The 24,815-nt window shown below is 49.3% G+C and overlaps 1 protein-coding gene across 2 annotated transcripts in view; it reads left to right on the top strand.

Annotated features, from left to right (window-relative positions):
- The first annotated feature begins 2,962 nt into the window (after positions 1-2,962).
- The window catches only part of LOC139054265 (synaptic vesicle membrane protein VAT-1 homolog-like), a 62,122-nt gene continuing 40,269 nt past the window's right edge, over positions 2,963-24,815 (top strand). For both annotated transcript variants that reach the window (XM_070531003.1, XM_070531002.1), the window contains exon 1: positions 2,963-3,329. In XM_070531003.1, the coding sequence (XP_070387104.1) occupies positions 3,115-3,329 (215 nt within the window). In that variant the 5' untranslated portion in view covers positions 2,963-3,114. The remainder of the gene's footprint in view (positions 3,330-24,815) is intronic.

The raw sequence follows: 24,815 nt of genomic DNA, 5'->3' as shown, positions 1-24,815 counted from the left end.
TGGCTCAACCGCTCCCATTGCAGCTCTCGTATACACTAGCACCAGAGTTCCCTATGGTAATTATTGTATGAAACTCTATGCTCCCGAGTAAGCCGCGGTGATTTTGACGTCACCGCTTTCGTCATGCCGGGCTGGGCAATGGAAATTTCGGCCCAAGTAGCATGATGTCATAAAGCAGAGTGCACAGGCCTGCTAGCTAGAAGGCACTCGTTTAACCCAGTGGGTCGGGTTATGAGCGTGTGATCCTGGCTTCGAAACTCAACCCTGCCAACTTTTTTCCTTTAGAAAATTATTTCTTTCTAATATTAATTCCTTTATAGCGATTACCGAGGCGAAGTTCGAAAGCAGGCGAGAGCTTGCGCGACAAGGAACGCGCGGATAACACAGGATTTCGAGAGCGAGGTTCACTTGGCGCCACGGCGATGCCCTCTCCCCTCACGCTGGTGCGCCAGCGTGGCAGCAGTTGTGCCCTTTGCCCTGCTTTGCTCCCTCGATGCACGCGCAGGACGTGGCTTCGCAGCCAATAAAATTTAGGCGCCGTTTCGCTGCTACAGACGCCTTCTTTCTCGCTCAATTGGCAATTTGATGCTTTCGCATCAAGAATGCGCATGTCAAACGCGCCACTGACACCGTCTAATCGCTAAGGCATTCTAAGCATATCTATGATACGCAATTTAGTTGCTGTTTAGGCTAATAGACGGCGTGTTGGCACAACTGTTGGGAATTAGAAGAATTCCGCGGGCTTCGAACTCCAAACACTCATATAGGTCCTATAAATGGCTTTAGCATTGCGCATTTATTTTTAAATCCAGTTTGCACCCCTGCACAGGTCTTGCAGTGGATGGTCACTGTGCTGCCGCTCTTGATTCGTGTGTTGTGCGCGTACTCACTCAGCCCTGTATTAAGACATCTCCCGGTCTGTCCCACGCAGCAGTGACCGCAAGACGACAAGAGCACATTGTAGATCCTTTACTTTACTCCGCCTTTACTTTACAAACTGCCTGGTGTGACCTTCACACTTCGCCGAGCTTAATGCGCTTTTCATAACACATTACGGTCACCCTTAGCCTCCCCCCCCCCCCCCCTTGGAGTAACACTCCGTGTGTATTGTCAAAACGAAAGCGCACGCCCTCAACATCTGCGCTACAAGTTACCTTCTGTGACTGCACCCCCCCCCCAAAAAAAATAAAGATAACATTCCTTTTGAAGTTCCATGTTTTCACAATTCTACTTTACTCAAACTACGCGTCAGTCATCCGTTACAGCCGCAAAGTAGCGTGCCCATGTTTAACTCGCGTGGCACCGTTGCAAGGAGAGCTGTGTGGGAACCGACCGATAGAAAGTGATCCCAGCATCATTGTTTTGCCAACGAGGACTTTACGTGCGGTGTGCATGGGATGCGGTGAACACAAGTAATACACCCGTCGGGAAGACGACGCCGTTCCGCACGCACCAAAGGCGCAGAACGGCGCACACAGCCAGAACCGAGGGCACGGCCTCCATTCTCGATGCCGCATGCGTGTGCTCAGGCAGCGCCCTGTGAAGAATATTTGCGCTGAGGCACGCTGAATCGAAGCAGCCGCGCGTCGGGGAAGTCTGCTACCAGAGACTCAAAACCGCCGCAACTTATTGTTTGTCTAGAGGGACTTCGGGAACGCTAAATACGCCATTCAATGAGCACGACAGGTCTCTACAGGGAATCACAGCAGCTGGTGCAAATAGGCTATGCGCATGCATGGGTACATTGTCCTATAGGTGTAACCTTATTTCATGTCTTCCGAACGGCAAGCTATAGGAACATTTAGCCTGCCACAACTGTTCTTGGTCATAACAAAAAAAATGACATCTAAAATGACAGTTCCATATATATGAACTAGTACTTCGCATTACACGACAGCGGTCTGTGCTTTACGAAGTGCAGCGATTAAGTAATAGTTCACATATAAAATGCAAATGAGTCGTTGAAAAGCAGAAAAATTCTCTCTCCTTTTTTTTTTCACGTCCAGCCATTCAGTGAACGTGTGCCCAGAAATGCTATTACTATTTGATTAAGAATGCTGTCCACACACTAACAAAAAGAACGCACACACACCTGTGCGAGGAGCACATCCATCATTTTGCAACAACTGTATGCATAAATTTACTCTTAATTTCGTTATTTGGTAGCAGCAGCATCGTGAACAATACGTAGTCATTATTCTTGTTATGCGGTAGTTTTATATGGCTAAAGGCTTCACAACAAGTCACTCCGTTGTTTTAAATGCGGTCTTTACTATCCCTCTCAGCGCGATAAGTTGCAGAGAAAGGGGCGGGGCTCGTACTTTATTTGCAGTGCTGAGTCTCACTCTGTTCCCCTCCTTCCTTCTCGTAATGCGTTTGTTTAAACGGGTGATTGAAATATGTACAGAATCGCACTAAGATAAATTGAGAAAAAAAAAACGTTTTAAAGCGACACCTAAATATCATGTGGTGGTGCAAAAAGAACTTCGGATAGGATAAAATCTCCAATGCCACTCTTACCAACGCTAGCATGTTTCACAAACTGGGAAGACATGCAGATCAGATTGATGGCTCTATACGTGTCACCTGAAATTCTCCCACGCCGCCTAGAAGCCTTGCAATACTCGCTTGCAAGCAGAGACACGCACACCTCATCGCTCATGGGCACAATGGAGAGCGGTGTCAAAGGAGCGGGTTTCTGTGCAATGAAGCGACAAAAATCCCGGAGAATAGTGGCAAAAATGTTTTATTCGCTAAGGCAGAGAGCCGCCGCCCGCGACACAGAACGCGAGCAGCCATCGGAGCGGTTGGTGCTGTTGGCTGCTTGCCCCCGGATGAGCGGGCTTAGCCACAATGCTCGCCGCCGCCGCCACCGCCCCGGACTACTTTCGTCGCGAGAGTGCGCGTCCGCGCCGCCTTCTCACGCCGCCTGCGCAGCCCGCGATGCGCGCGCGCGTTGCTTTTCTTCTAGCTGTCAAACGCTGCCGCCAACTGCCACCAGTTGAGTCACAGTTCGCTAGGCTCAGTACGTCTGCTTCTCGGTGATCCGCTGTCGCAGGCTGAGCACCGCTCGAGTTTTTCGCGTAGGCATTTAGCTGAAAAGAGCAACTCGTCATGTCCGAGACCGAAGCAGCAACGAAGACGGAGGAACAGAAGCCGGCGGCAGCAGCGGCCGCCCCGGCGGAGGAAGCGGCGGCGGCCGCTCCACCGGTCAAAGAAATGCGGGCCATCGTCCTCACCGGCTTTGGGGGTCTCAAGACTGTCAAAGTCCTCAAGAAGCCCGAACCCACCGCGGCCGAAGGAGAGCTTCTCATTCGAGTCAAGGCCTGGTAAGCATGCTTGCACCGCAACGAGCTCCCCGGGCGCTCTTTTTTCAGTGCGTTCACGCGGATTCGAACTGCCGAATTTCGGAATGGGCGGTGTCTGTAAGATTGGCCGCTGCGGACAGGCTACCAGACGAGGTGCTGCTACAGCCGAACCGGGCCCTTCACGAGCCCGCTTTGTGGTTGTGACAGTTCCTCCGGTTGGAGCCAACACCCCCTTTAAGTGGGATCGCGCTCCCGCCTACCTACATCAGTTTTTGGGCCGATAGGCGCGACAGGCGAGCGTTTTTTTTTTCTTTTTTTTTACGTTGCTTTGGCTGCTGTGCGTGCAACAATTCTGGTAAGAACGTTCAGGTGAAGAGCGCGCATTTCTTGAGCTAGTTGTGCGTATTGAATTTTTGTTTTCGCCACTTTCTTTAAATAATTTAAAATTCTAAAGGAGCGGAAAATACGACGGTGCGCACTCTGCGGATGAGTAAGTATGGTGCGCTGGGAACTGCTCTGCGATTCCGAGTGGAAGGCGGCGGCGGTTCTTGGTACTTTTGTTTTTAATGCAACAGCTGTACGATGCGGAGCAATATTTCTTACGCATTTCTGCGGCGTTAAAAAAAAAAGTAAAAAATAGTCTGCTCTAGTTGCGTTTGTTGCATCATACTTATTGTCTGAGACACCTGTGTACATCTTAGAGAACTAATACAGCTGCTGCGAATTACTAATGGGCGTATAGTGACTTAACAGAATGATGGATAGCGTTTTCAACCGGTTAATAATTTGAGAGGGGAAAGGGGAGCGAACCGGTGATGCGGTGTCGGATCACTCTTAGGGTGACAGGTTGTTTTGCAGCCAGCCCCCCGCCCCCTCCCCCCCTCATTTTAAATGTTTCTGCCACCCTTTCCAGACTACACGAGTGAGCCATCCTAGACAAATACATGATTTATTCATTCATTCACTTTTCCGGTTAAGGATATTTAGGGCGGAATAGTGCGACAGCAAGTTCGCGTATGACGTGACGTTTGACGTTGCCTTAACAAGCGCCCACTCCTATATAATACATTTTACTACCGATAGCCCGGCGATTCGCGTCCCATCCTGCTCGGTTGAGACGGTGCTGCACATTAGTGTGCTGGGATAAAGCAGCTGTCATATTCTCGGTTAGGTTGGAACGTGGCGTAAAATCTTTACGCATGCATATAACACATGCGTGTTTGCACGGTCAGTTAACTTCAGACAAGTTACGCCGCTCGAAATTTTCAGCGCCTGCACGCTTTATCGCAGGAAATGGCTAGCCACTGAGTTTGCGAGGACGAACGGAGGGAGTGACAGAGTAGGCTTTGGCAAACTCTATACAATATGCATGCTGACTGCAACAGGGAACTGAGTTTTTTTTTTGCGAAATCAACGAGGTCAGTTTGTTTCCGTAGGTATGACTCAGAGCCGCCAGCGCACGCTCAAGGCGGTGTCGCTGAGTCACTATGATGCGCGGCGCTGAACGGCTCACAGGATGCGTGACCGCGTAACGCTGAATGTAAGTGTATGCCCTTCGTACGCTCCGTGTCCAGTTTATTGCCATATGCCAGCATGTCTGGTGTTCGGTCAAGCAGAAAAACTAATCTTGCTATCTCGTAGAAATACAATAGCTGCTTCACTCTTTGACGCATTACGCAATAGCGCGCCTTGCCACTAGTCCAAATGAATCCGTTGCGGACAATGCAGTGGGGTATTGCGTAAACCCTCAAACGAGTACAGTCTCGTTGCATTTGTTTGTGATTTAGTACTTAATAGGGATGTCATGACCTTGGGTCCTAAAACATAACGAGGTGTAGTATGGGGCCTATAGTTCAGTGTTAAGTGAACGATGACCGGGTTGAAGCCGCGTCCCTAAATGATCGGCGTGGTCACTTGCTTATCTAATCATTATAGTGCATCGCCCCTTCTCCTACGCCCTCACTTCCCCCGCCCGCCTCGCTCAACCATTCTTTCCCGAGAAACTGGGTGGGCGGATAAATGGCTGCTACGTGGACTATACCAAGTGTTCGACATTTTTTTTTTTTCGCTTGGGTTGCCACTCGGCATAACGTCACAATGGAGCTAAATATAAGCATTCATGCCCGTTTCATCGAGATACTGCAACAGTGACTTATAAAAATGTTGTCTATAATCCACCTTTCATAGTCTTCAACTTGATCTCTGTTCAATTCACACCTTTAAGAACGCTTTGCGGTTTGTCTTTGTCCCAGGGTACGTCCAGAGTAGATGGCCGGCATCCGCCCTGTAGACGCAGGAGCAGAGCACTTCGGACACCACTACATGCATTTAGGCATAACCATGGTATACAGCCGGCGAGAACGCCCAGCACAATACGTACATGGTCGTAGTTTCGCTGCTAGGCATATGCTAACAGATTGAAAATTCTCGGCTCGCATTTAGTCTACCAATTACAGTTCGCTTGTCGAACTAGTTGCACCGGACTCAAAAAGTCGCGGTAGGGCGTGTCTGGGTCGGGTCGGATACGCGTTTAGCGCACACGGCGGGTGGTGTTAGGCGAGTGGCTACATAGCAGCGCAGCTGCGTAGCCTTGCTTAAAGCATTGCTTACCGCCTGTGCTTCACACTGCTGGCAGCATCTTTTTCAAATGCCGCTTGCGGGCCCAGGTGATCGCCGTTGTTGTAGCTCAGCAAAAATGCGCTTCGAAACGGCGGCAGTGAAGGTTATTGCTCTGCGTGATTAACATGCCGCAGTCGTTGGCCGCGCTGAAAGTGGGATTAAAATGCACCTGGCTGCTAGCAGACGACAGGAGAAGCGAGCTAGTGGCGTTGGGTTCATGGCTCGGTTCAACACGCGACTGCTCTGGCTAGCTTTCCGTGTCATGCCCCTACCCTGAAGCAGACTGAGCTTTCAGATAAAATGTGCCGAAAAAATGTAAATTTCATGTGTGCGAGCAAACAGCGGAAATTGGCATCCACCTAAAGTAGCACGAAAGCTGCGCAGGACACTTGCTTCTTGTTTATATATCCGCAGGCTTATTAAGCGAGCACCTTCCAAGGGCGTGCAACCACCTCCACTCTTGCCAGCTGGTGTGCGTATGACTGGCGAAGAACTTCAGTAGTGTTGAGAAGCATACATGAAAATATTGTCAAGTGGCCTGTCATTCATGGTCGGCTGCACAAGGCTCCAGCCAGTTAATGCATTTTATTGTGAAAACGCTCGATCGCCCTAGTCAGCTGCCGTGAAGTGACACTGCAGTCTTCGGACCTCTCGTCGGGTCGACATGTTCGCAAACCGGAGCGCAGCTGACAGTTATCGATTTGCATTCTCGTCCAACTGTTTGGCAACGCTTGCCATGCACGGCTGTCTAGGCCCTCCCTATCAAGCGTGCTGAGACGTGCGCTAGTTTTCAGTCGGCGGTTGAATGCATCGAATCCGTGTCGCAAAAAGGGCAGACGGTGTGCAGTCGGCCATCTTGCCTCTAATAGGCCCCGGCAGGCGGGTACCCATGTCGAATGCAGTAAGGTTATTCGCTTCTCTCTCGCCCCCTTCCCGCACCCATTGTTGCAAATCTCTCCCCTGCGTCGCATTTTCTACGCGTTCGAGTCAAGCTAAGCTAGCAGTCTGGGTGATTGCAAACTCAATCGGCAAGTCGAAATGAGTCGGCCTGCGTTGTCTGCATTTTTTTTTCATTTGCTACAGAAATTGCACCCGTGGCACGCGCTTCGGTGTGCGGCCGTTATCGCCGCCGCGTTGTTCGCTCCTGTTCGCCCGCTTGTGGATCAAGCTTTTCTCGATTCCTCCCCTGGGAACTTGTTATCGAGCGCGCGTGACAGACGAAGCTTTGCGATAAGGGCCGCCTGCGTCATGGCGGCGTGGGCTGTAGTTCGGAACATGCTGCTTTCGCAGCTTTTGTCGCATGTCTTCTCTTGCAGTTCCGTGCTATCGCCAATCCGAAGTTACCGAGTTGATGGTGGGCGCTCGTCCTGTGTCCTTCAGTGGCGTTTGTCGGTTCGCGCTTTTCCTAACGATGAACTCGCACCAACTCGGCCAAGTTCGCCAGTTTAATGGGGAGACGGGCCTGCGATCTACCGTTCCTGCCGGACGCTATCGAGCAGCGTTCTCGTTATCTGTACGACGACCTCCGAATATTTTAGCTGAAAGCCACTCTTAAATGAGCCCTAACTAAAGGTGAACAAATTCGTCGTTATTCGAGCGTGGTATGGCTATACGCCGCTGAAGTCGTAGATTTAGAAGTATACGTTAAAATGGGCCAGCTCTTACCGATTTATTTCTCAAAAACAGCTCTAAACAGCAGAATAGGCACATGTACAACGCTCGTATTGTCGGTTTTATGTGTGTGTGTGCCTTTGATTTGCGTTGTGAAAGGGGAAAGAAAAAAATTGGATTTTACGTGCCAGGAACACGATCTGATTGTGAGGCACGCTGTAGTGAACTCCTGATAATTGTGACCGCCTGGGGTTCTTTAACGTGCACCCAAACCAGGGTGCACTAGCGTTTTTTTGCTCCGCCCCCATCGGAAGGCGGCGGCCGAGATCGAAACCACGCGACTCATTGCGCTCAGCAGCGCAATGTCATAGCCAGTGGGCAACGGGTCCGCTGTGAAAGGGAAATGGTAGATGAGGTTTTGGGCACATTTCTCATGGGGACGATAATCCGCAATAAATCTGCAAAAGGCGGTGCAGCTACAGGGTCGGTCTCGCACGGTTTCTGGAAGTTGCCGGTCTCGCGGAATCGACGTTTGCAGGTCCCACGGTTGGCATCCACTGCCGGCTCAAGTGAACCACGAGGTGGGTAATATTAGCTTTGCCCACTACTGCAGTGGGCAGGCCTCCACGTTCGCCCAACCGAATCCGCACCCTCGACTGCTTCCAAATATTGGGCTTCTAATTTATACTTCGGAGACGTACTGGAGCCCGGCCACCGGGGTTGAGTCGAACTATTATTGACAAGTAGTGCACCAATATGCAAGCTCAATATCCAATATTAAGGTATTCAAGTTGAGTAAACGAAAACTAGTTTGATATACCGCGTTTCTGCGGCGACTGTCACAGAATACGAAAAATAGTGGATTCGAGACGAAATGATCTTAATACACCAAGATTTGTAGCAGCTGTAGACATCAATTTCCGTAGCCATCGCCGATACAGTCAACGAAATTTGACTAATTAACTTTTAAATAATGACCTTGAGGGGCATGATATAATTCCAGAATTAAAGTCCAATGCACAAAATTATAACTTCTTGCTAGAAACTGAGTGTACAAGTTTCGAGAAACAACTGCTCAAAACGAAAAGCAGTTTATGCTTGAGTGCCTTCAATTCTGCAATTGCAGAGGGATTCGTAGTCGTAAATTAAAACGTGAATTTTTGTTAACCATAATGGAGATCGCGCAAACGTATGTTCGCCGCTACCATGAAGCTTCATCAGTAGAAATCCCGAATCCCCATCTTTTTTTTAAGCAGAGAGCCTTCTCAGAAACGTGAGGTATATATCGCTTCCAGAATTGATATTGCAGAATAAAGTATAGCCTGAATGGCTCCACGGAGGATGCGAACCTCTAAGCCAATCGTACACGGCGGTACAATGTAGCAGCGCAGCTATACATTCGATGTGTCCAGAAAATGGCGTTTCTAAACATTCCCGAAGCAAGAGATTGGTTCACAGGAAGATAGAGGATGAATGTCGCTGACTGTTAATCACATTGATATATTACCGGGTTTTCTTTTTCTGTAAACTTATCGCAGTAATGTAAACGACCTCCCCGCAACAAAAGTCGGGTCTTCTGCCCTTGCGATACCTCACGAGCCGCTCTGGACTCCTCTTAAGCGTGAAATTGGTCGTTTACATCTTACGTCGGAAAAATACGCCGATACTCGCTAATATTTCCGTTGGATGTATGCACTCATTCACATATACGCACTCGCTACGTTGCTGGTCACGCCCACTCATGCATACCAACACTCCACGCATACTGACGCCCATTCACGCTCGCCGGCAGTCGGTCGCGTTCATGCCGACGTCAATTCAGTCGCCGTCGCTGATTTTCGTTCGTGTTAACCAGCCCTCTTTGACACTCGTCGGCCCATTGAGAACTCATTGGCACTCTCTCGTTCCCGTCCCACGTCCACTCGATCACACCTCTTGTCTCTGCTCCATCTCACGCCTGTGGAGCAGTGCGGCGCGCGAGCATGAGTCGCTGGGCTTGCGAGTACGCCAACCTGCGATTTACATGAACCTGGCAAGAGCGGATCGAGTGTCAGTCTGAAATGCCTGTCAGGTTCGCGAAAGCCGGACCGGCTGGGTGAGTCCGCCTGCTTGAGTCGGTCTGGTTCGCTTGGCAATGTGCGTTTTGGGCCAGCGAAGAACCCGACACTGTGTTCGCCTCTGCCTGCTGCTCGCCTCGACTCGGGCTGCCGCTTAGCCCTGTCTTCGAGAGAAGCGCGTTTTGTGTAATCGATGACCGGGGTCCGGACTTGTGTGAATCAATTCGCTCTCCTCGCGTTCGTAACGAACCCAGTGGTTTCTGTCAATCGACATTTTCGGCGTGTGCCTGGTGCTCTCGTCAGTGTGCATGCCCGCCGATTGCGGAGTCGGTGGTCAGACTCCGACACGAGTATACCGCAAAAAAAGAAAAAATCTCATTATCGGTGACAATGTTTTTTGCAGTAATCTGCGCAGAATATATATCCTTTTGCCATGCTCTTAACAGGAAGCTTTAGCTCGGGCCCAACTACGACGCGGCCTATTCAAATACACGTAAAACGCAAAAACATTTTTCTGAGATAACCCCTGGACCGATTTTAATAAATTTTTTTGCATTTCAAAGTTAAATTCTAGTGACTGTTGGAAGCAGAACTTCGATTTATGTCGTGAATTTTCTTAAAGATTTTCAAACATGCGACCGCTTGAAAAAGGAATCACGAAGTTTACACATATATAGCTCTGCATCAAGAACAGATATCGCGGTTCTGTAAGCGGCATCCATTAGATAATTCAAAGCGGACAAATTTGGTATGTCATTTTACATCGTGCGTGAATTTGTTACGTTGGTTACAAGGGTTCTGCAAAAACTGTATTTCCATATTTAATTTTCATATGTAACATATCAATTTTGCCGGCTTTAGATGTACTATTAGATGCAATTCACAGAATTGTATTATCATTTTTCGTTGTTGAGCTACAGTTGTAAACTTGATAGTTTCGTTTTTTTGAAAATTTTCGATTTCCCCCAATTTTTAATAAAAAAAATTAACGACCTGAATAAAAAATTCGAAGCCACCAGTCACTAGATCTTAAGTTTTTATTTTAAATTCAACAAACCTCGTCAAATTTGGTGTATTGGTTGCCGAGAAAAACCAATCTCCTTTTACATGTATTTAGATAGAAGCACACGAGCTAAAGCTTCAAGCGGCGCAGGCTTGATACTCCGGCGATCCTCCATGCTTCAGGTGAAGTTTCTGTGTAAGCTTCGCTATTACGTACACACATTGCTTTATATCTTGTTTTCAGTTAATTGCTACAATGGGTTTTGAAGCAGACCCGAGCGTTTGTGCAGGTTCCAGCAATTTAGCTTTTCAACACGATATATTTTTAATATATAATCAGGTGCGCGAATTCGGACTAGTATAAAAGCGAGTAATTAAAGCGGGTGGCGATTAGTTTCCGACATCAAGCCGAGAACGCGAAGCTTTGTGTGCTAGTTGGCGCGGAACATTCATTTGCCCAGCGTTCCTCGCTCTACGGAGTATTGGTTTTCGTATTCCTTGGTCTGATCGAACAAACACTTATGATAGGACTAATAAAAATCGGTCCCTAGGTTAAACCCTGTTCTTCTAGTTGGTCTGATCGAGTAGTTTGACTCATGAGGCCAGGGGCACAGCGTATGCGTACGCCAGCACTTCGGAAGTGGAAAAGCATTGTGCCCTGTCGGGAGGCTCCTCCCACGCGAATGCGTTGGGTTCAGCGTTAACTGGAGTCACCGGAGCTGCGTGCGCGCACGCCGAGTAGACGCTTCCTTTCATCCAGAACCTTCCTCCTTTTTAATGATGAAAAAATGATGCGTATTATATGTAAGCGGGGGAGCTGGAGCAGCTGAGTAGAATAACATATTCAAGTATGCCGTGGTACCGAAGATCATACGCTTCCACTCCGGAAACGTTAATAGATTAGATCTATTTTGTGCGAAAAAAAAAAGAATTATGGGGTTTTACGTGTCAAAACCACTTTCTGATTATGAGGCACGCCATTTTATCTGCTTGACAAAAGTGAGTGTTTGGCGACGCACAATTCCTTGCGTCCCAGGGGATGCTTGCGGCGACAGCGCAGCAAATGATGCAGTGTTTGTTGGAGGCGCTTAGCAAAGCTGAAATATGAGATGCTGCCTCGCTCTATGCGCCTATGCAACTTGTTGCTTGTACGTAATTGTTTGAGTGTGTTGAGTTTGTACACTGTAAAAATGTTTACACCCTTAAGGGTGTTTTGTACTGGTAACACACTTACCGTTACGGCCTTACAAAAAATTTAGAGACCGACAACGGAGCTCGAACTGAACGTGCGATGACAAGACTTAGTTGAAAACTGTGTAATCATTCTGACAGCCTTGGGCGCACCGTAATATCCGGCAGGAGTTTCATCTCTCCCTGTGAAACTACCGGCCGTAGTTGCTTAGTGGCTATAGTGTCGGCATGCTAAGCACGAGGTCGCGGGATCGAATCCCGGCCACGGCGGCCGTATTTTGATGGGGGCGAAATACGAAAACAGCCGTATACCTAGATTTAAGTGCACGCAGTGGGAACTCTGGCAATTTCGACCACCCCAGGTGGTCCAAATTTCCTGAGTCTTCCATATTCTACGGCGTGCCTCATAATCAGATCGTGGTTTTGGCACGTAAAACACCATGATGTTTTTTTTTTCCTGTGAAACCCTCCTGTCGTATATTTGTGCGCGCCCAAGGTTGTCTGAATGATTACATTGTTCTCAACTACGCCTTTTGTCATCGCACGTTTAGAGCTCCGTTGTCGGCCTCTATAAATTTTTGTAAGGCCCTACACTCTTAGGCAAAAGTACTCTTTGGAGTGTACATCTGCCACACAATAATCGTCATTTGCCTTGCTTGCGTTTCCTCTCGTGAAAAAGCCGCGCCCGCTACTTTCCTGTCGGGAATGCTATGTCATGCTGATAACGCGCATGCCGTTCGTTACTGGGAAGTACCGGGCTCGCCGCGTTAAAGAAAGGAAATGCGGACAAGACAGGTAACGATTATTGTGTGGCAAAAGGGCGTAATCTTGCTTACGAGTGTAATGGTAAGGGTGTTACCAGTAAGGGTTGTTACCAGTACAAAAGACCCTTAAGGGTGTAAACAGTTGGAGCGCACTTCGGTAGCACACGCCACCTCCGCTCCGGGACAGCGTCGCTCGGCACGTTGGCTCCCGTCGCTGATTGAGATGTTAACGCTTTAATTCGTGCTTCCGAATGTCCAGAGTAGGCGTCGCCAGCGGATAGCAAAGGTTGACTTAGGCCTGGTTTGTGCGGCTTATGTTACGTTTAGAAGTATAGGCATTAACGTAACGTGGAGTCGGTGCAGTGCGCTTTCTTGGCTTTGCGGCTAGTCTCTTCCGAGTGTCGCCGAACCATTTTCCGCGCGCTCTTCGCCGCCAGCAGCTTACACTCGCGTCTGAACGAATGACCGGCGGCGTCAACAGGCTGCTATTGCCGTCCGTTAGTTTGCACAACCAGGTCGATACTGAGGCGACGGCGATCGAAGGAGGGCTCAAAGTGCCGACTCGCCGGAGCGACTCCGTGCGGCCGGAATACTTGTTTGTAAAAGATATTAAAAGGCGCCTATTTCAGTCGACACGGAACGGCTGGTCTCCTTGTAATGGACGATTCAATTAAGCGCGTACAATTTTTCCGAGTTTGAGAAATCTCTAGAATAGATTTGCATGCTTGCGCGGCATAAGTATGCTCTGCGATTTGTGTGCATAAGCTGACGGAACTATTCCAGCAGTATTGCAGAACATGACAAGAGACGTTGAAAGATCGCGATCGCGATCGCGAAGGCATGCATGCTGTATGTGTCCGTCGCATGTTGTGAGGTGTAGCAGATAGCCCAGCGCGCCCTGTTAGCGGTGAACTGGCAGCGGCCAACGCTTCGTTGTCGACCTTTGCTGGCGTGCCATTAACGTGTCGGCACGTAGTTACTCACCAATCTCGGCTGCTAAACAGCGGGCGCGCCTGTGTCGAGCACGCGACTGACCGCAGCTACTCGACTTTGGCATGCCGCTGTGGGGAACGCGCTCTCCCTTATCGTTCCTTTGTTTGAACTTGGGCTGGGGTGGGGCCTGAAATAGACGGCCTCTGTGTTCCTTAGCAGCGGAGCAGTTGCCTCAATGTCCAAAACACTCAAAGAGCGGCTGATAGTCTTTCCGTCTCCGTATCGCTCGGTGTTTCCGTCCCTGACATCCCCTCTCCCAGTCAGCTACTGTTTTGTCCTTATCAATGCTTGCCGATGGGAGAACGGTCAATCGATAGTTTTCGAGTGCAGCAGTTGGTGGTTGATCGGCTGCATGTTGCAAAACACGGGATTCTGTGCTACGCTGCAGTCGCCGCTCTTCGGGGAACGCGTCATGGACCCCGATTTCCTGGATATGTTCCAATAAGGATGGAATTCCAGTGATGCATGTTAGGCGAAGTCGACCGCAGTACCGAATTGGGCGCGTGGCTTAAGAGCTCGCTGCTTTAGTTTTTCTGTGCTTTTGCTTTCATCCCCTTCTCCACTTCGAAGCTTAAAAATTGGCAAATGTTCAACTGAAGGCTTTCTTAGCGTGGCTCATCATTGGTTGTATATATTCTGTGTAGCAGTGACGGTGCAGTATGCACTGCCGGTAGGTAACGATATAAGCCTTACTCATGTAAGACCCAGTCTGTCAAAATGTAAAGGAAAATGTGGCTCCTACGAGTCTGTACGTACGCACGTTGAATTGAAAAACTTAACAATGTCATCTTTGTGAAAGGCAACACGCGAGCGTATGACAGCCGCGTCGTCATGTGGCGCGGTGCGACGGCGAGATTTGAAAAGGAGTGGGTGGTGCCTCTATTGCGTGCACCCTTTCATTCTGTGTTGATAATGCATGCGAGCGCAGAGCAGGAGAATCTGATTGGACAATGTTATCTGTCATGCTCACCGTGTCTGAAGTTGGGATAGCTACAGTGCGTCCATATATATGTAAAATGAAATGGTTTTGTTTGCGGGCGTGCCACAAGAAAGGATCAAGGTAAAAGAATCATTCGGGACGGGAGTGCAAGCAGAACGCGGAACGGTCTCATCTCCTCTCGTTTTTGCATCCCGCCGCGGGGCCGCGCAACATGTGGCCGACGAGGCTGCTTCCCGCGCGCTCGCGTCTTCATTCCTTAAGATGACTGTACGTACAGTAATGCCACTTCATTCGCAGAATGATAGTTGGACTTTTGAGAAGTCTTTTCACAAATCCTCGTATAACGGGTTTTACCTCGAATCGGCAAATTTGTTATAAGCTGTCCTTGTACCGAGACACTGGAAAAATATTCCGGTAACCGGTCGAAACAATTGCATCGCGGCAACACGATTAATTCATGCCTGATATCATTGTTTAGCACGCAGCTATGTTTCTTCACAAGAAATAGCGCGCTATATGTAGACATGATTAGGAACTATTTTAGAATTCCTGAAATTTCTAACAGTAAACCGCCACTAAACAGCAACTTCGGCGAGCTACTTTTAACAGCAAGTGGCTTCCTCATTCTTGCAGTGACAATGATCTTGAGCTTGCTGTGACAAGGGCCCGGGAGTTTGCTACGTTTGTAACACGTTACTGCAGAATCATGCTTCAAATAATCGAATCACGTTGTTGACGCCAAGAATGGTTTTGTCGAAACAGCCTCGCACTGCTACGCAGCCGGCAGGAATTCGCGCTGTCGGGGTGGCCCGGGCTTTGTATCAAATATAGCTCTGTAGAGTATACGTTCGGTCTGCATTCGTTTAACGTGCATAGCTCAGATGGTACAAAACAGTGAATCACGACTGATGAGCCCCCCTCATTTTTTTATGTTTTATTTATTTATTTATTTATTTATTTATTTATTTATTTATTTATTTATTTATTTATTTATTTATTTGCCTGTAGTTGCGCCAAGCTTTCGGTAACCTTTAACTGCGCGTTTATACAGCTCAGTCAGTGAGCTTCAAGACGCACGCAAACTACCTGAAGACAACTCTGTAGGTATACGCCTCAGCCCTGAGCTAACGTTTCGACAAGAGTACTTGGTATTCGTCAGGGCTCCCATCTGCTTTCCTTGGCAGAGTTACCTCTCTGAAGGGCGATGAGCCTATGAGGTAGGAAAGAGTAAAGTGATGACTGGGTGTAAGGGGATGTGTAAACAAAACAGCTTAGCCCAGTCATCACCTTATACGATTCCCTACCTTCTGTAGGCTCGTCGCCCTTGGGAGAGAGGAAACTTTGCCAAGGAAAGCGGATCTGAGCCCTGATCGATACAAGTACCCTTGCCGAAACGTTTGCTCAGGGCTGAGGCGTATACCTTGCTCGCTCGCTGTTGATCTCTTCGTCTTCCTGTAACCCGTTTGCTTTGTTGTAAATTCGAAACTTTACCTTTCATCAGACTGCCCGTGCATTTTTCTTGCCATTTGTGCGGGCTAGCCTGCATACGTCCAGCGTCGGGTTAATGGGAGAGTGCCACTGGCGTTTTTGGTCGTACGTCGTCCGGACGCGCACGCTAATGGCTTTTGAAAGCCGAACGTTTTCGTTACGAAGACATCTTCTGTTAAAGGTTTACCAGTTAAATATCATCATCATCATCAGCCTGGTTACGCCCACTGCAGGGCAAAGGCCTCTCCCATACTTCTCCAACTACCCCGGTCATGTACTAATTGTGGCCATGTCGTCCTTGCAAACTTCTTAATCTCATCCGCCCACCTAACTTTCTGCCGCCCCCTGCTACGCTTCCCTTCCCTTGGAATCCAGTCCGTAGCCCTTAATGACCATCGGTTAAATATAATGGAATATAATGTCGTCAGTGTTATGCAACCCAATTCGCTGGCACGTTGTTCGCAATAATTTAATCAGTTTTATAACTTGTAACACAATCGTCACTTTTCAACGCTTAGATTCTGCCAGAAGCTTGTTACGGATCCGTCCAATTATGTGCAGGAGACGCGAAAACTCAACAGAAGATCAATTTAATTTGACACGTACCTCGAGAATGTCACTGTAGCGTTGTATTACTGCTTTATCTCGGATCATAGTCGATCTCTCCCTAAACTTTCAGAAGTCTCACCGTACAGCGTATGCCGGATGACTCTTCCGTATTTTTCCTTTGCGGCCGGAAGCACAGTCGTTACGCGGCGTCGTTACGTAGGTTAACGGTTAATATGGAGGCGGAGCCTTGCGTTTCATCTTTTGTTCCGGCATTAAGGTTAACATAAGCTGTTAAGTTATTAAGTTAACATAAGCTGCCGTAAATGTTTAGGTAGTGGAAAAACGGCTGCAGTTATCCGGCGTCATCCTGTTAACAGGCCCTTGTACGTCCGGAAATTCACAGTAGTGGACACCTCTGCCAAGCAAGCATAGCTGTCCAAGACCGTTAAGCACATGCTTGCCGCGTGTGTTGGCCATTCTGGCTTGCGCTGCCGTTCCTCAGGTCCGGATGGAAGTCGTGCCGCATCGAAGGCGCGTTAATCAATGTTACTGCTTACGTCCCCGCGCAGCTGGCGCGCAAGGTCAACGCGGAGCGTCCGAATGCGCCACGTGCTTTGACAGTGGCCCATTGCTCTGCACGTCACTGCTTGAAACTAGCACTGCTCCTCTTACAAAATGTGCGTTTTCTAATTGATCCGAGCTCGCGCAACTTTTCGCACACCATTGCATGTTTCGAGCGGCACGTTTTTGAAACGCCGTGCTTTCGTCTGCTGCGCTTTGTTCGTCCTATCGACAGCCTTTCCATGAGTTGTGTATACGCATAATGCCAAGGTTCTGTTCTGTGTTTGTGTTAGCGAACTTGCTCGCTTAACTTAGCTCTTTACGCCGTATACGCGTCAGCAAGCAGCCGAGTCGCTGCAAAATATACACGGCTGCGGGACAACTGCTTTTCCAGAGCGCGCGGTACAGGGAAGAGGGATCTTGCGCGCAGCTGTGGGCTTGTGTGGCAGCCTGTGTGCTGCCACTGCTGCTCCTGCACTGCTGTAGTATAGTGCTTGTCGCGCGTTACAACCTCCCGCCAGGTTGGTCCACGCAGAGACGTTCCAGATCTTTGGCTAAAATAACTTTACTGCGAGTGGCTTTCCCCGTTCAATCCTGTTGTCGGGCGCGCCTGTCTGGCAATCAAATGAGTGCAATGGACAGATTGCATTGGAAGATTGTATACGTCAGGAAAATCAATTTACTTGAGGTGCTTTCCGACAAGTTTCGTCTTCGATATGTTCAAGCGCACTTCTAGCTAAGCTAAGTCAAACGTTGATACTCGGAAATGTGCAGGTTTGGTTTGATAATGCGATGTTGCTGAAGTCGTTAGCTTGAGTTCGCACAAACTTTTCGCACGACCGCGCTTGCGTTCTGGCATCATCTTTCGTGTTACTGTATGTATTCACAACCAAGGCGGAAGAAGCAGGTATCGTGTTTGATGGGAAGCATGTATATTTAGAGTAATGTTTATTTTCAAGAGTGCGAAGCTTGGCATCCGTTGAAAGACGCCAGCTGCCGTCCGTATAAACACATGATCGAATTCCCCTCTCTCTGTTGCGCAACGCTTTGTTTTGCTAGGAGCAGGTTTACTTCCAAGAAAGTAGTCCTGTTAGCGAGCTTACTGTTCCGTGCATGTTGATGCAAGCTCGATAAAGTTGGCGGTTCTTGCGCCATTATAGTTCTTTTCGCTGCTCCATGGAGTACGTCCTGCAGCGTCGTCTAGTGGCTTTGGTGACGCGCTCAGCGCATGTGTACAAGCGAAAAAACTATAAATGAAGGCAAGTGCGTAGTATAAGGGCACTACTCTCTGGCATTTGAGTCCGGTGTGCAAGTGTTGATTGGGAACGTTGCGCGCGCTCTGTGCTACTTTCGTTGCGCCGCGAGTCTCGCGTGGCGGCTGTCGTACGCAGCCGCCACAGCGCGAGACCGCAGCTGTTGTCGCCGTTGCTCAGCTGTGAACTTTGTTGCACCCGCACGTTTGTGGTGGCAGGCCCCTCCTCGCACGAACGCGCGCCCGTCGAGCTGCGCAGATTAGACATGGTGCCGGTCCTACCACTGTCATTGACGAGCACCGTTTACGCGTTTTTGTCCACGTTGCGCGGACGAGGTATTCGGCGAACGTGGTTTTCGAGAGATCCACAGGCAAACGCTCTCCCCTCTGTTTGCACTTCCGTTTTTTCGTGGGCCGTCATTCTCTGCATCCACTGCATATAATTTGATTAGGCTTGTTAAAGAAAACTGCAATGTCGGGGGGCGTGTTCTCGGACTCTTTCGGCGATACTATCGCCTTCGCGTGTCGTATACTGCTCAACCAGCTCATCAGGTTTTGCTCTGATTCACCGTAAGTGGTCGTCCCAGAATATGTACCCTGGTTACTGTCGAACCAGATTAATTTAGGCAGTAATTTTTTTTTGCGAAATTTTCTTGCCAATCCCAGAATTCGGAAGCGTCGACATAAATGAGATTAGCAAGCAACGGAGCGAACTGCCACCGCCGAAACGAATCGCGTAGCAGGTTGTACTTCAGCCGGGATCACCTCTCGGCGCTTACCTTTGCACACGCTGCGCCATGTAGCGGCGCCGCCGCGAATCTGCGCGTGGATACCGATATGCATGGTGCGCTGCTGTCCGAACGCTGAGTAAGGCTCCATTTGTGATGCATGTAGTGCTGCCGGTCTCTATGGCGCTTAGGTGATAAATTATTGACCAACATCTCTTCGTAACGAACCAGAAACTATTGGCCATTCAATTCCTTTTTGTCGCCGCTTCTCCTTACTCCGCACAATTTCTCATATTTCCTACTGGTAATCTGGTTGTATCACTTAAAGCAGCAAACATATTTTGCTTTGTGAATTGGGCACAAGCCAAGAGTCTAGTAATACTATCGTGCTTATTGAGACTCTAGTACTGCTCTGCCTAAGTTCAAGCGTCCGGAAGATTACGCTGTTAGGGTACCGACCGTGGTACGCTTTATTCTTTTCTATATTTGAGCGAGACCTCAAATTTTATGCTTCAGTTGCCCTAAGGTTTCGTTTTTGTTTGCTTTTTAGTGCTGTCTTGGTTGCACTTGATTAAATCATGTTTGACCAACCGCTGTCGTGGGTATCAGCCATATCTTGAGGCAACATCAACCTGAGCCACCACACTGGTTCGCTGAGTATTACATGTACTTGCATGTTTAAAGAAGTTTAGCTTCCGCCATTTTTATTTGTGTGTGTGTGTGGTTACAGAAAGCTACTTAAACGGAAATATCACTCACTGCAAATGTTTTGCACTGAAGTTGTACAGGCAGTACCGAAAAAACTACTATTGGGGCAACTCGCTAAAGCGTGAGGCTGCTGTGCTGAAGAACATGTGGTGGCGGTGGCTAGATTCTGCCCACCGAAAAATTTCGTTTTTTATGGAAGAGGCCGTCGAAAACGGTTAAAGGGCCCCTCACCAGGTCTGGCTATTTTGAGCTGACAAGCGCAGTGCATACAATACGCGCCAACGATCGTGTCTGCTAAGTATCGCATCCCTACGTGCCGCGGAAAGAGCTTAACATTTAAACCAAACGCCGTTTTCCCTTCTCCTCGGGGGCGCCGCGCTCCCAGCCGGAGAATTGACGTATATCGCGCAAGTGCGTCTGCGTACATGTTAGTACTGTGACGTCACTCAGTGACGCGTGAGTTCGATAATTATTCAAAGCAACATCAGTTTGTTTAATCTGTGGCTTCATCAGACGGATTATAAGTGATAATAAAACATACAAACCGAATCTCTGCGTGTTTCTTGCTACGGTACGAAGTAAAACGAAAGATGTACTTCCGTTTCGTCTGCTTGTTCCCACGTCGTGCAGTCGTGCGCGAAGACAACGGAACTGTCATTTTCTACCGTGTCCCAGCGCCGCGATTATGCTTTCATCCTCTCGCAGCTGCTTCAGTGCTCGTGACTGTGGCACCAGCCTATACCGCTAATCGGGTGTTCTCGTGCATGGGCCCAAAATCGTACGCTGCGCGAAACGAGACAACCACAACAGCTTGCGCGCGATACCTGTCACCGGAAGTGCGCCACACACAAAGAACGCGACAGGGAAGAAAAAACGAAGGCAGCATCCGTGACGTATTCGTCACGCGCTCCTCCGGCTCTTTTCGCTTGCGGGAGGCTACACGGGGCAAGTGGAGTCCTATGTTGGCGGTGCTGCTCACCTCTTGAAATCATCGGTTCGTAGCACTTCAGTTTATCTCATCTATTGAACTAATTTCAAAAATTCTTGCTGTAGAACATGCCTTAGAGGGCTCGTAACAACTTCCAGCGTATAACCAAAATTTCCTGTGTGGCCTGGTGATGACTCTGTAAGAGACATACTGAAAAGTGCATAAAGTGTCATGAGAATGCTAATCGCATTGAAACGGGGGTATCAAGGTTTCCAACTCTAAATCAGTAATAAACATGTCGCAGTTTCGCCCGAAAGAATCGATTGCGATAGCAAATTAAGCAGTTATACGAAGTAAGGATAGTAGTTTTATTAGCCGTATAAGCTTGGAAACATTCGCTTACTAACTGAATTAGTAAGCATGGTGTCGGCGCGAGCACGCAAACGTGAAGACATCACTCGATGAGCGCGGACACTCGCTGTCAGAACGCTGGTGTAAGCTAGTGCGGCAGCAGCAACAAGCTAAGTGACCTTGCTGTCTATGGCTTCAACGCAAGAGCGGCGAGAACAAAGTGTGCACAAAGGTATGAGCCGTCGGCAGATCCCTTTCAAGATACGGCGCGCGCGACCGTGCAGAGTACGCACTTATTGGCGCTGTCGAAGCCGCGCCTCCCCCCCGCGCTGCCTCCCCGCTTTCCTTCCTACCGTGCGCGAGATTGAACCGCCGTCGTCAGTTCTTGCGTCCGGTGGCCAAATGAGCTGCTGCCGGAGCCCAACACCGCCCCCCATCCTCTCCCACGGCCTTTCGCGCGACGCAAGACGGCGCGTTTTCTCTCCGCCTTCCTCCCTCGCGCGCGCCCGATAGAGCCGCAATCGTCTGGTCCCCTCGCGTGCTTTCACTAGCACATACAGCATACGGCGCGCTACGATAGTGTTCTCGCCTTTGGACTTTATACGCGAGGCGACGGCAAAAGTGCGCCTGGAATGTCCATATAATTGTTACAGCCTTAGAACTATCACAATTGTGCATACTGTATCTGTCAAGACATCTAAAGCGTAAAAATTTATAACTGCTCGTACACCGCGGATTTGGGAGGACTTTTGCAAAACACTTGTAAATATTGTAACAATTTCGCGTAAGCTGTAAACTATATCAAATTTGACCGCCTTAGATGCTTTAACTGATGCAGTTTACAAAACTGCCATGTTTTTCGTGCAGAGCTATGGATTTGTAAACTTCGTGTTTTTTTACGCGGAGGTCCTGAATGAGGTTCAAGGGAGCTCCTAAATGAACATTGTGTCCTACATATCCTAGGACTTTCTCTCAAATGCAACAAACTTCATTCAAATCGGTGTAGCGGTCGTGTCACGTTCGATTCTGCGTTTTAGATGCACATGAAAGGGGAATTGGAATTAACCCCGAGCGAAAGCCTCCTGGGCAATTGGAGTTGGCCCCGAGCTAAAGCTTCCTCTTAGCAGAACAAAACGTCATGTGAATTTAACCGCTGCAAAAACGGGGAGTGTCGTTGTTCAGTATAAGTGGGATTTCGCGCATACGGTTAATCACTACTGAACTAGCGCGCTGTTTGTCTTGCCTTGCGGATCACGTATGGACATTCATAGCGCCTACTTATTCCATTCCACTTCATGGACGCACGAAAGTAAAGTACCTAATTGCATTGCATTTAAAATGTAAAGATGAGGTGAACAAACTTAATCCTTCCGGGTCTCACTGCGTACGTAGTTGTCTTGTTTAACACAGGTCAGGCGTCTGCGATGATATTTAGGAAAAGGGTGGTATCCATGATTGAAAGGGCAGTCCAAAGCCGCAAGCAGTAAAGCCTGCGCTGAAAGTTCGACGCCCAGAAAATTGCAGTCAGCGGGAACGCTGAAGTTCCGCATATTTCTAATGCGAAGTCGTTTTGCAAATATGCATTTCGGCGCGTAATCGCCGCCAGTATCGACACCCGACCCAAATTTACTTGGACATCGGCGACGTTTCCTTGCCCACGTTTGAAACCCACCGAAAAGCTCTGGGAGAGGCCGCCTGTTGACTGACAGCTGCTTGTCACGAATTTCTTTTCGTAATTACTGATATTTTCGTGTAATGGTTCCATCTGACGCGCGCCGCATGTCGACGTTCTTGCGAGTCGCGTTTGCACTGCCGCAGCGCCGGGCACTCGTGTCGCCTCCGCCTCGTCGACCGAGTGAAGCAGGTGGCCGGTGCTCTACAAGGATTCTTTGCGCATTCGCCTTGGAAAGTGAAGACTGCCGGGGCAGCCGCTTGTTCACCACGTGCCAGCCAAGTCTTCAAACGCGAGCTTGACGTGCAGTGATCCGAGCAAAGTCGGTCGCGTGTTTCGCCGGTATAGCTCCGAAGGCGCGGGCTAGGTTCGGCACAGCCCACGAGACCCGTTTCCACCGAGCTGCATGCCATTGACCGATTCCGCTCCAGTCAATGGTCTCGTTTCATGCGTTCCTTGTTTCGAGCCACTGTTCAGTGTCTGGCATCAAGCAGGGCTGGTCGGTTTTCATGCAACATGGCGAACCGCACAGGAGAGGGGCAAGGTGAACGCATATGTACTGTTCGTATCTCTTGTCTGCGCTGTTCGCCAGCCTCTGGTTCCTTTCAGCTCCTTTGTTTATTACAAAACCTCAAATTCGGCTAGCTTCGTGTGACTCAAGACCGTCATCAAACATTTCGGCTGACGTACTGGCCGGTATATCACTTACTGTGAAGTAGTCTAAGGCACACCTTCGCCGTAGGTGGAAGATTTTCTACTCGTGTCCGGTTCCTGTACTACGCCGCTGCCAAAAATGGCGTTCGCTTGCGAACCTGGCATGCAATGTTTGGGCTCTCTCGAAGGCAGTCACGCAAAGCCGTCGTCCGACCTTCGCTCTATATTTAGGACGCGTGCCCTCCCGCGGTGCTGCCTTTGTTTATGGCTGAGCCTGCGTCTCGGGTGTGCGGTTCAAGGGGCGCGCAGGCCATGTGTGATGGACGCTGGGTTCGCCGCATGCGCTCGGAACGATTTCAGCTTGTGCAGCCCTTCGCTGTAAATGCTCGGACCGTCGTAACAATGTCGCTTCGCGTGGTTCAATCGCCGCTTCTCGTTTCACGGAACAGCCTACAGTTGCAGCATTTCGGCGCCTTCCTGTACACCCCAGCGATATCACGTTAGTCCATGGCACGGGCGTATACTTCAACATTAGCTGCAGCCACGTATGGCAAACTAGCATACGCTTGACTATGTGGCCCACACGGGTAGCGCGTATATCCAGCTCGATCGCTCGGGTATCGGAGATGCTGAACATTGCACGTTCAGTCGCGAGTGCATTCTGTAAGATTAGAAGCCCTAATTATACAGGACACTTGCAGGTGTGGTTGCGAAGTGTAGTTGCTGCTAAACGTCAGCAGTCGCTGAGCTTTCTTTAAGCAGGATCAAATGACATGGTATTGACAGTGCTCGTCATCCGTGAAGCGTTTTATGGGGTAGAGGGACGTTTCGTTGTTCAGCGCGCCTTCTTTATGCTCATATTGCAGGGGTCTCAAACACGCGGCACACTCGCCATGGTGGCGTAGTGGCTTTGGCGTTGCTCTGCTAAGTCCGAGCACGCGGGGTCGAATCCCGGCCGCGGCGGCTGCATTTCAGTGGGGGCGAAATGGAAACGCCCGTGTACCGTGCATTGGGTTCACGTTAAAGAACCCCTAGGGGTCAAAAGTTATCCGGAGTCCCCCACCATGTGATTCTTCATAATATCTTGGTTTTGGCACGTGTTTAAAACCCCAGAATTTAATCATAAGCACGCCGTACGCGAAGCCCTCTTATGTGGCCTGTCGTGCCTTCCCTATATAGTATAGTAACGAACTTGGTTGCGGAAAGCTGTTTCTCACTTCCGAGCTCCATCCCCGAGCATTTAGGGGGAACTGAGTAATTTTGTGCTGCCTGCATGATAGTTAGGCCCATGTTGGTTTTTCCAATTAGTCGGACGTTTGCCGGTAATGCATGCGCCGTCGTGGAGCTGACTTACGGCGCGCTCGAGCTACTGGGCGGGCGCACACCGGCCAGCAGAGCGTAAGCAGGTGTCCTTTAGTCTTTCGACGACACGTGGTAAA

This window comes from Dermacentor albipictus, chromosome 1 (assembly GCF_038994185.2).
Source record: "Dermacentor albipictus isolate Rhodes 1998 colony chromosome 1, USDA_Dalb.pri_finalv2, whole genome shotgun sequence".
NCBI classification, from domain to species: Eukaryota; Metazoa; Arthropoda; class Arachnida; order Ixodida; family Ixodidae; genus Dermacentor; species Dermacentor albipictus.
Note: the sequence above shows the minus strand (reverse complement) of the source record. Positions and strands in the feature narration are given on the sequence as shown.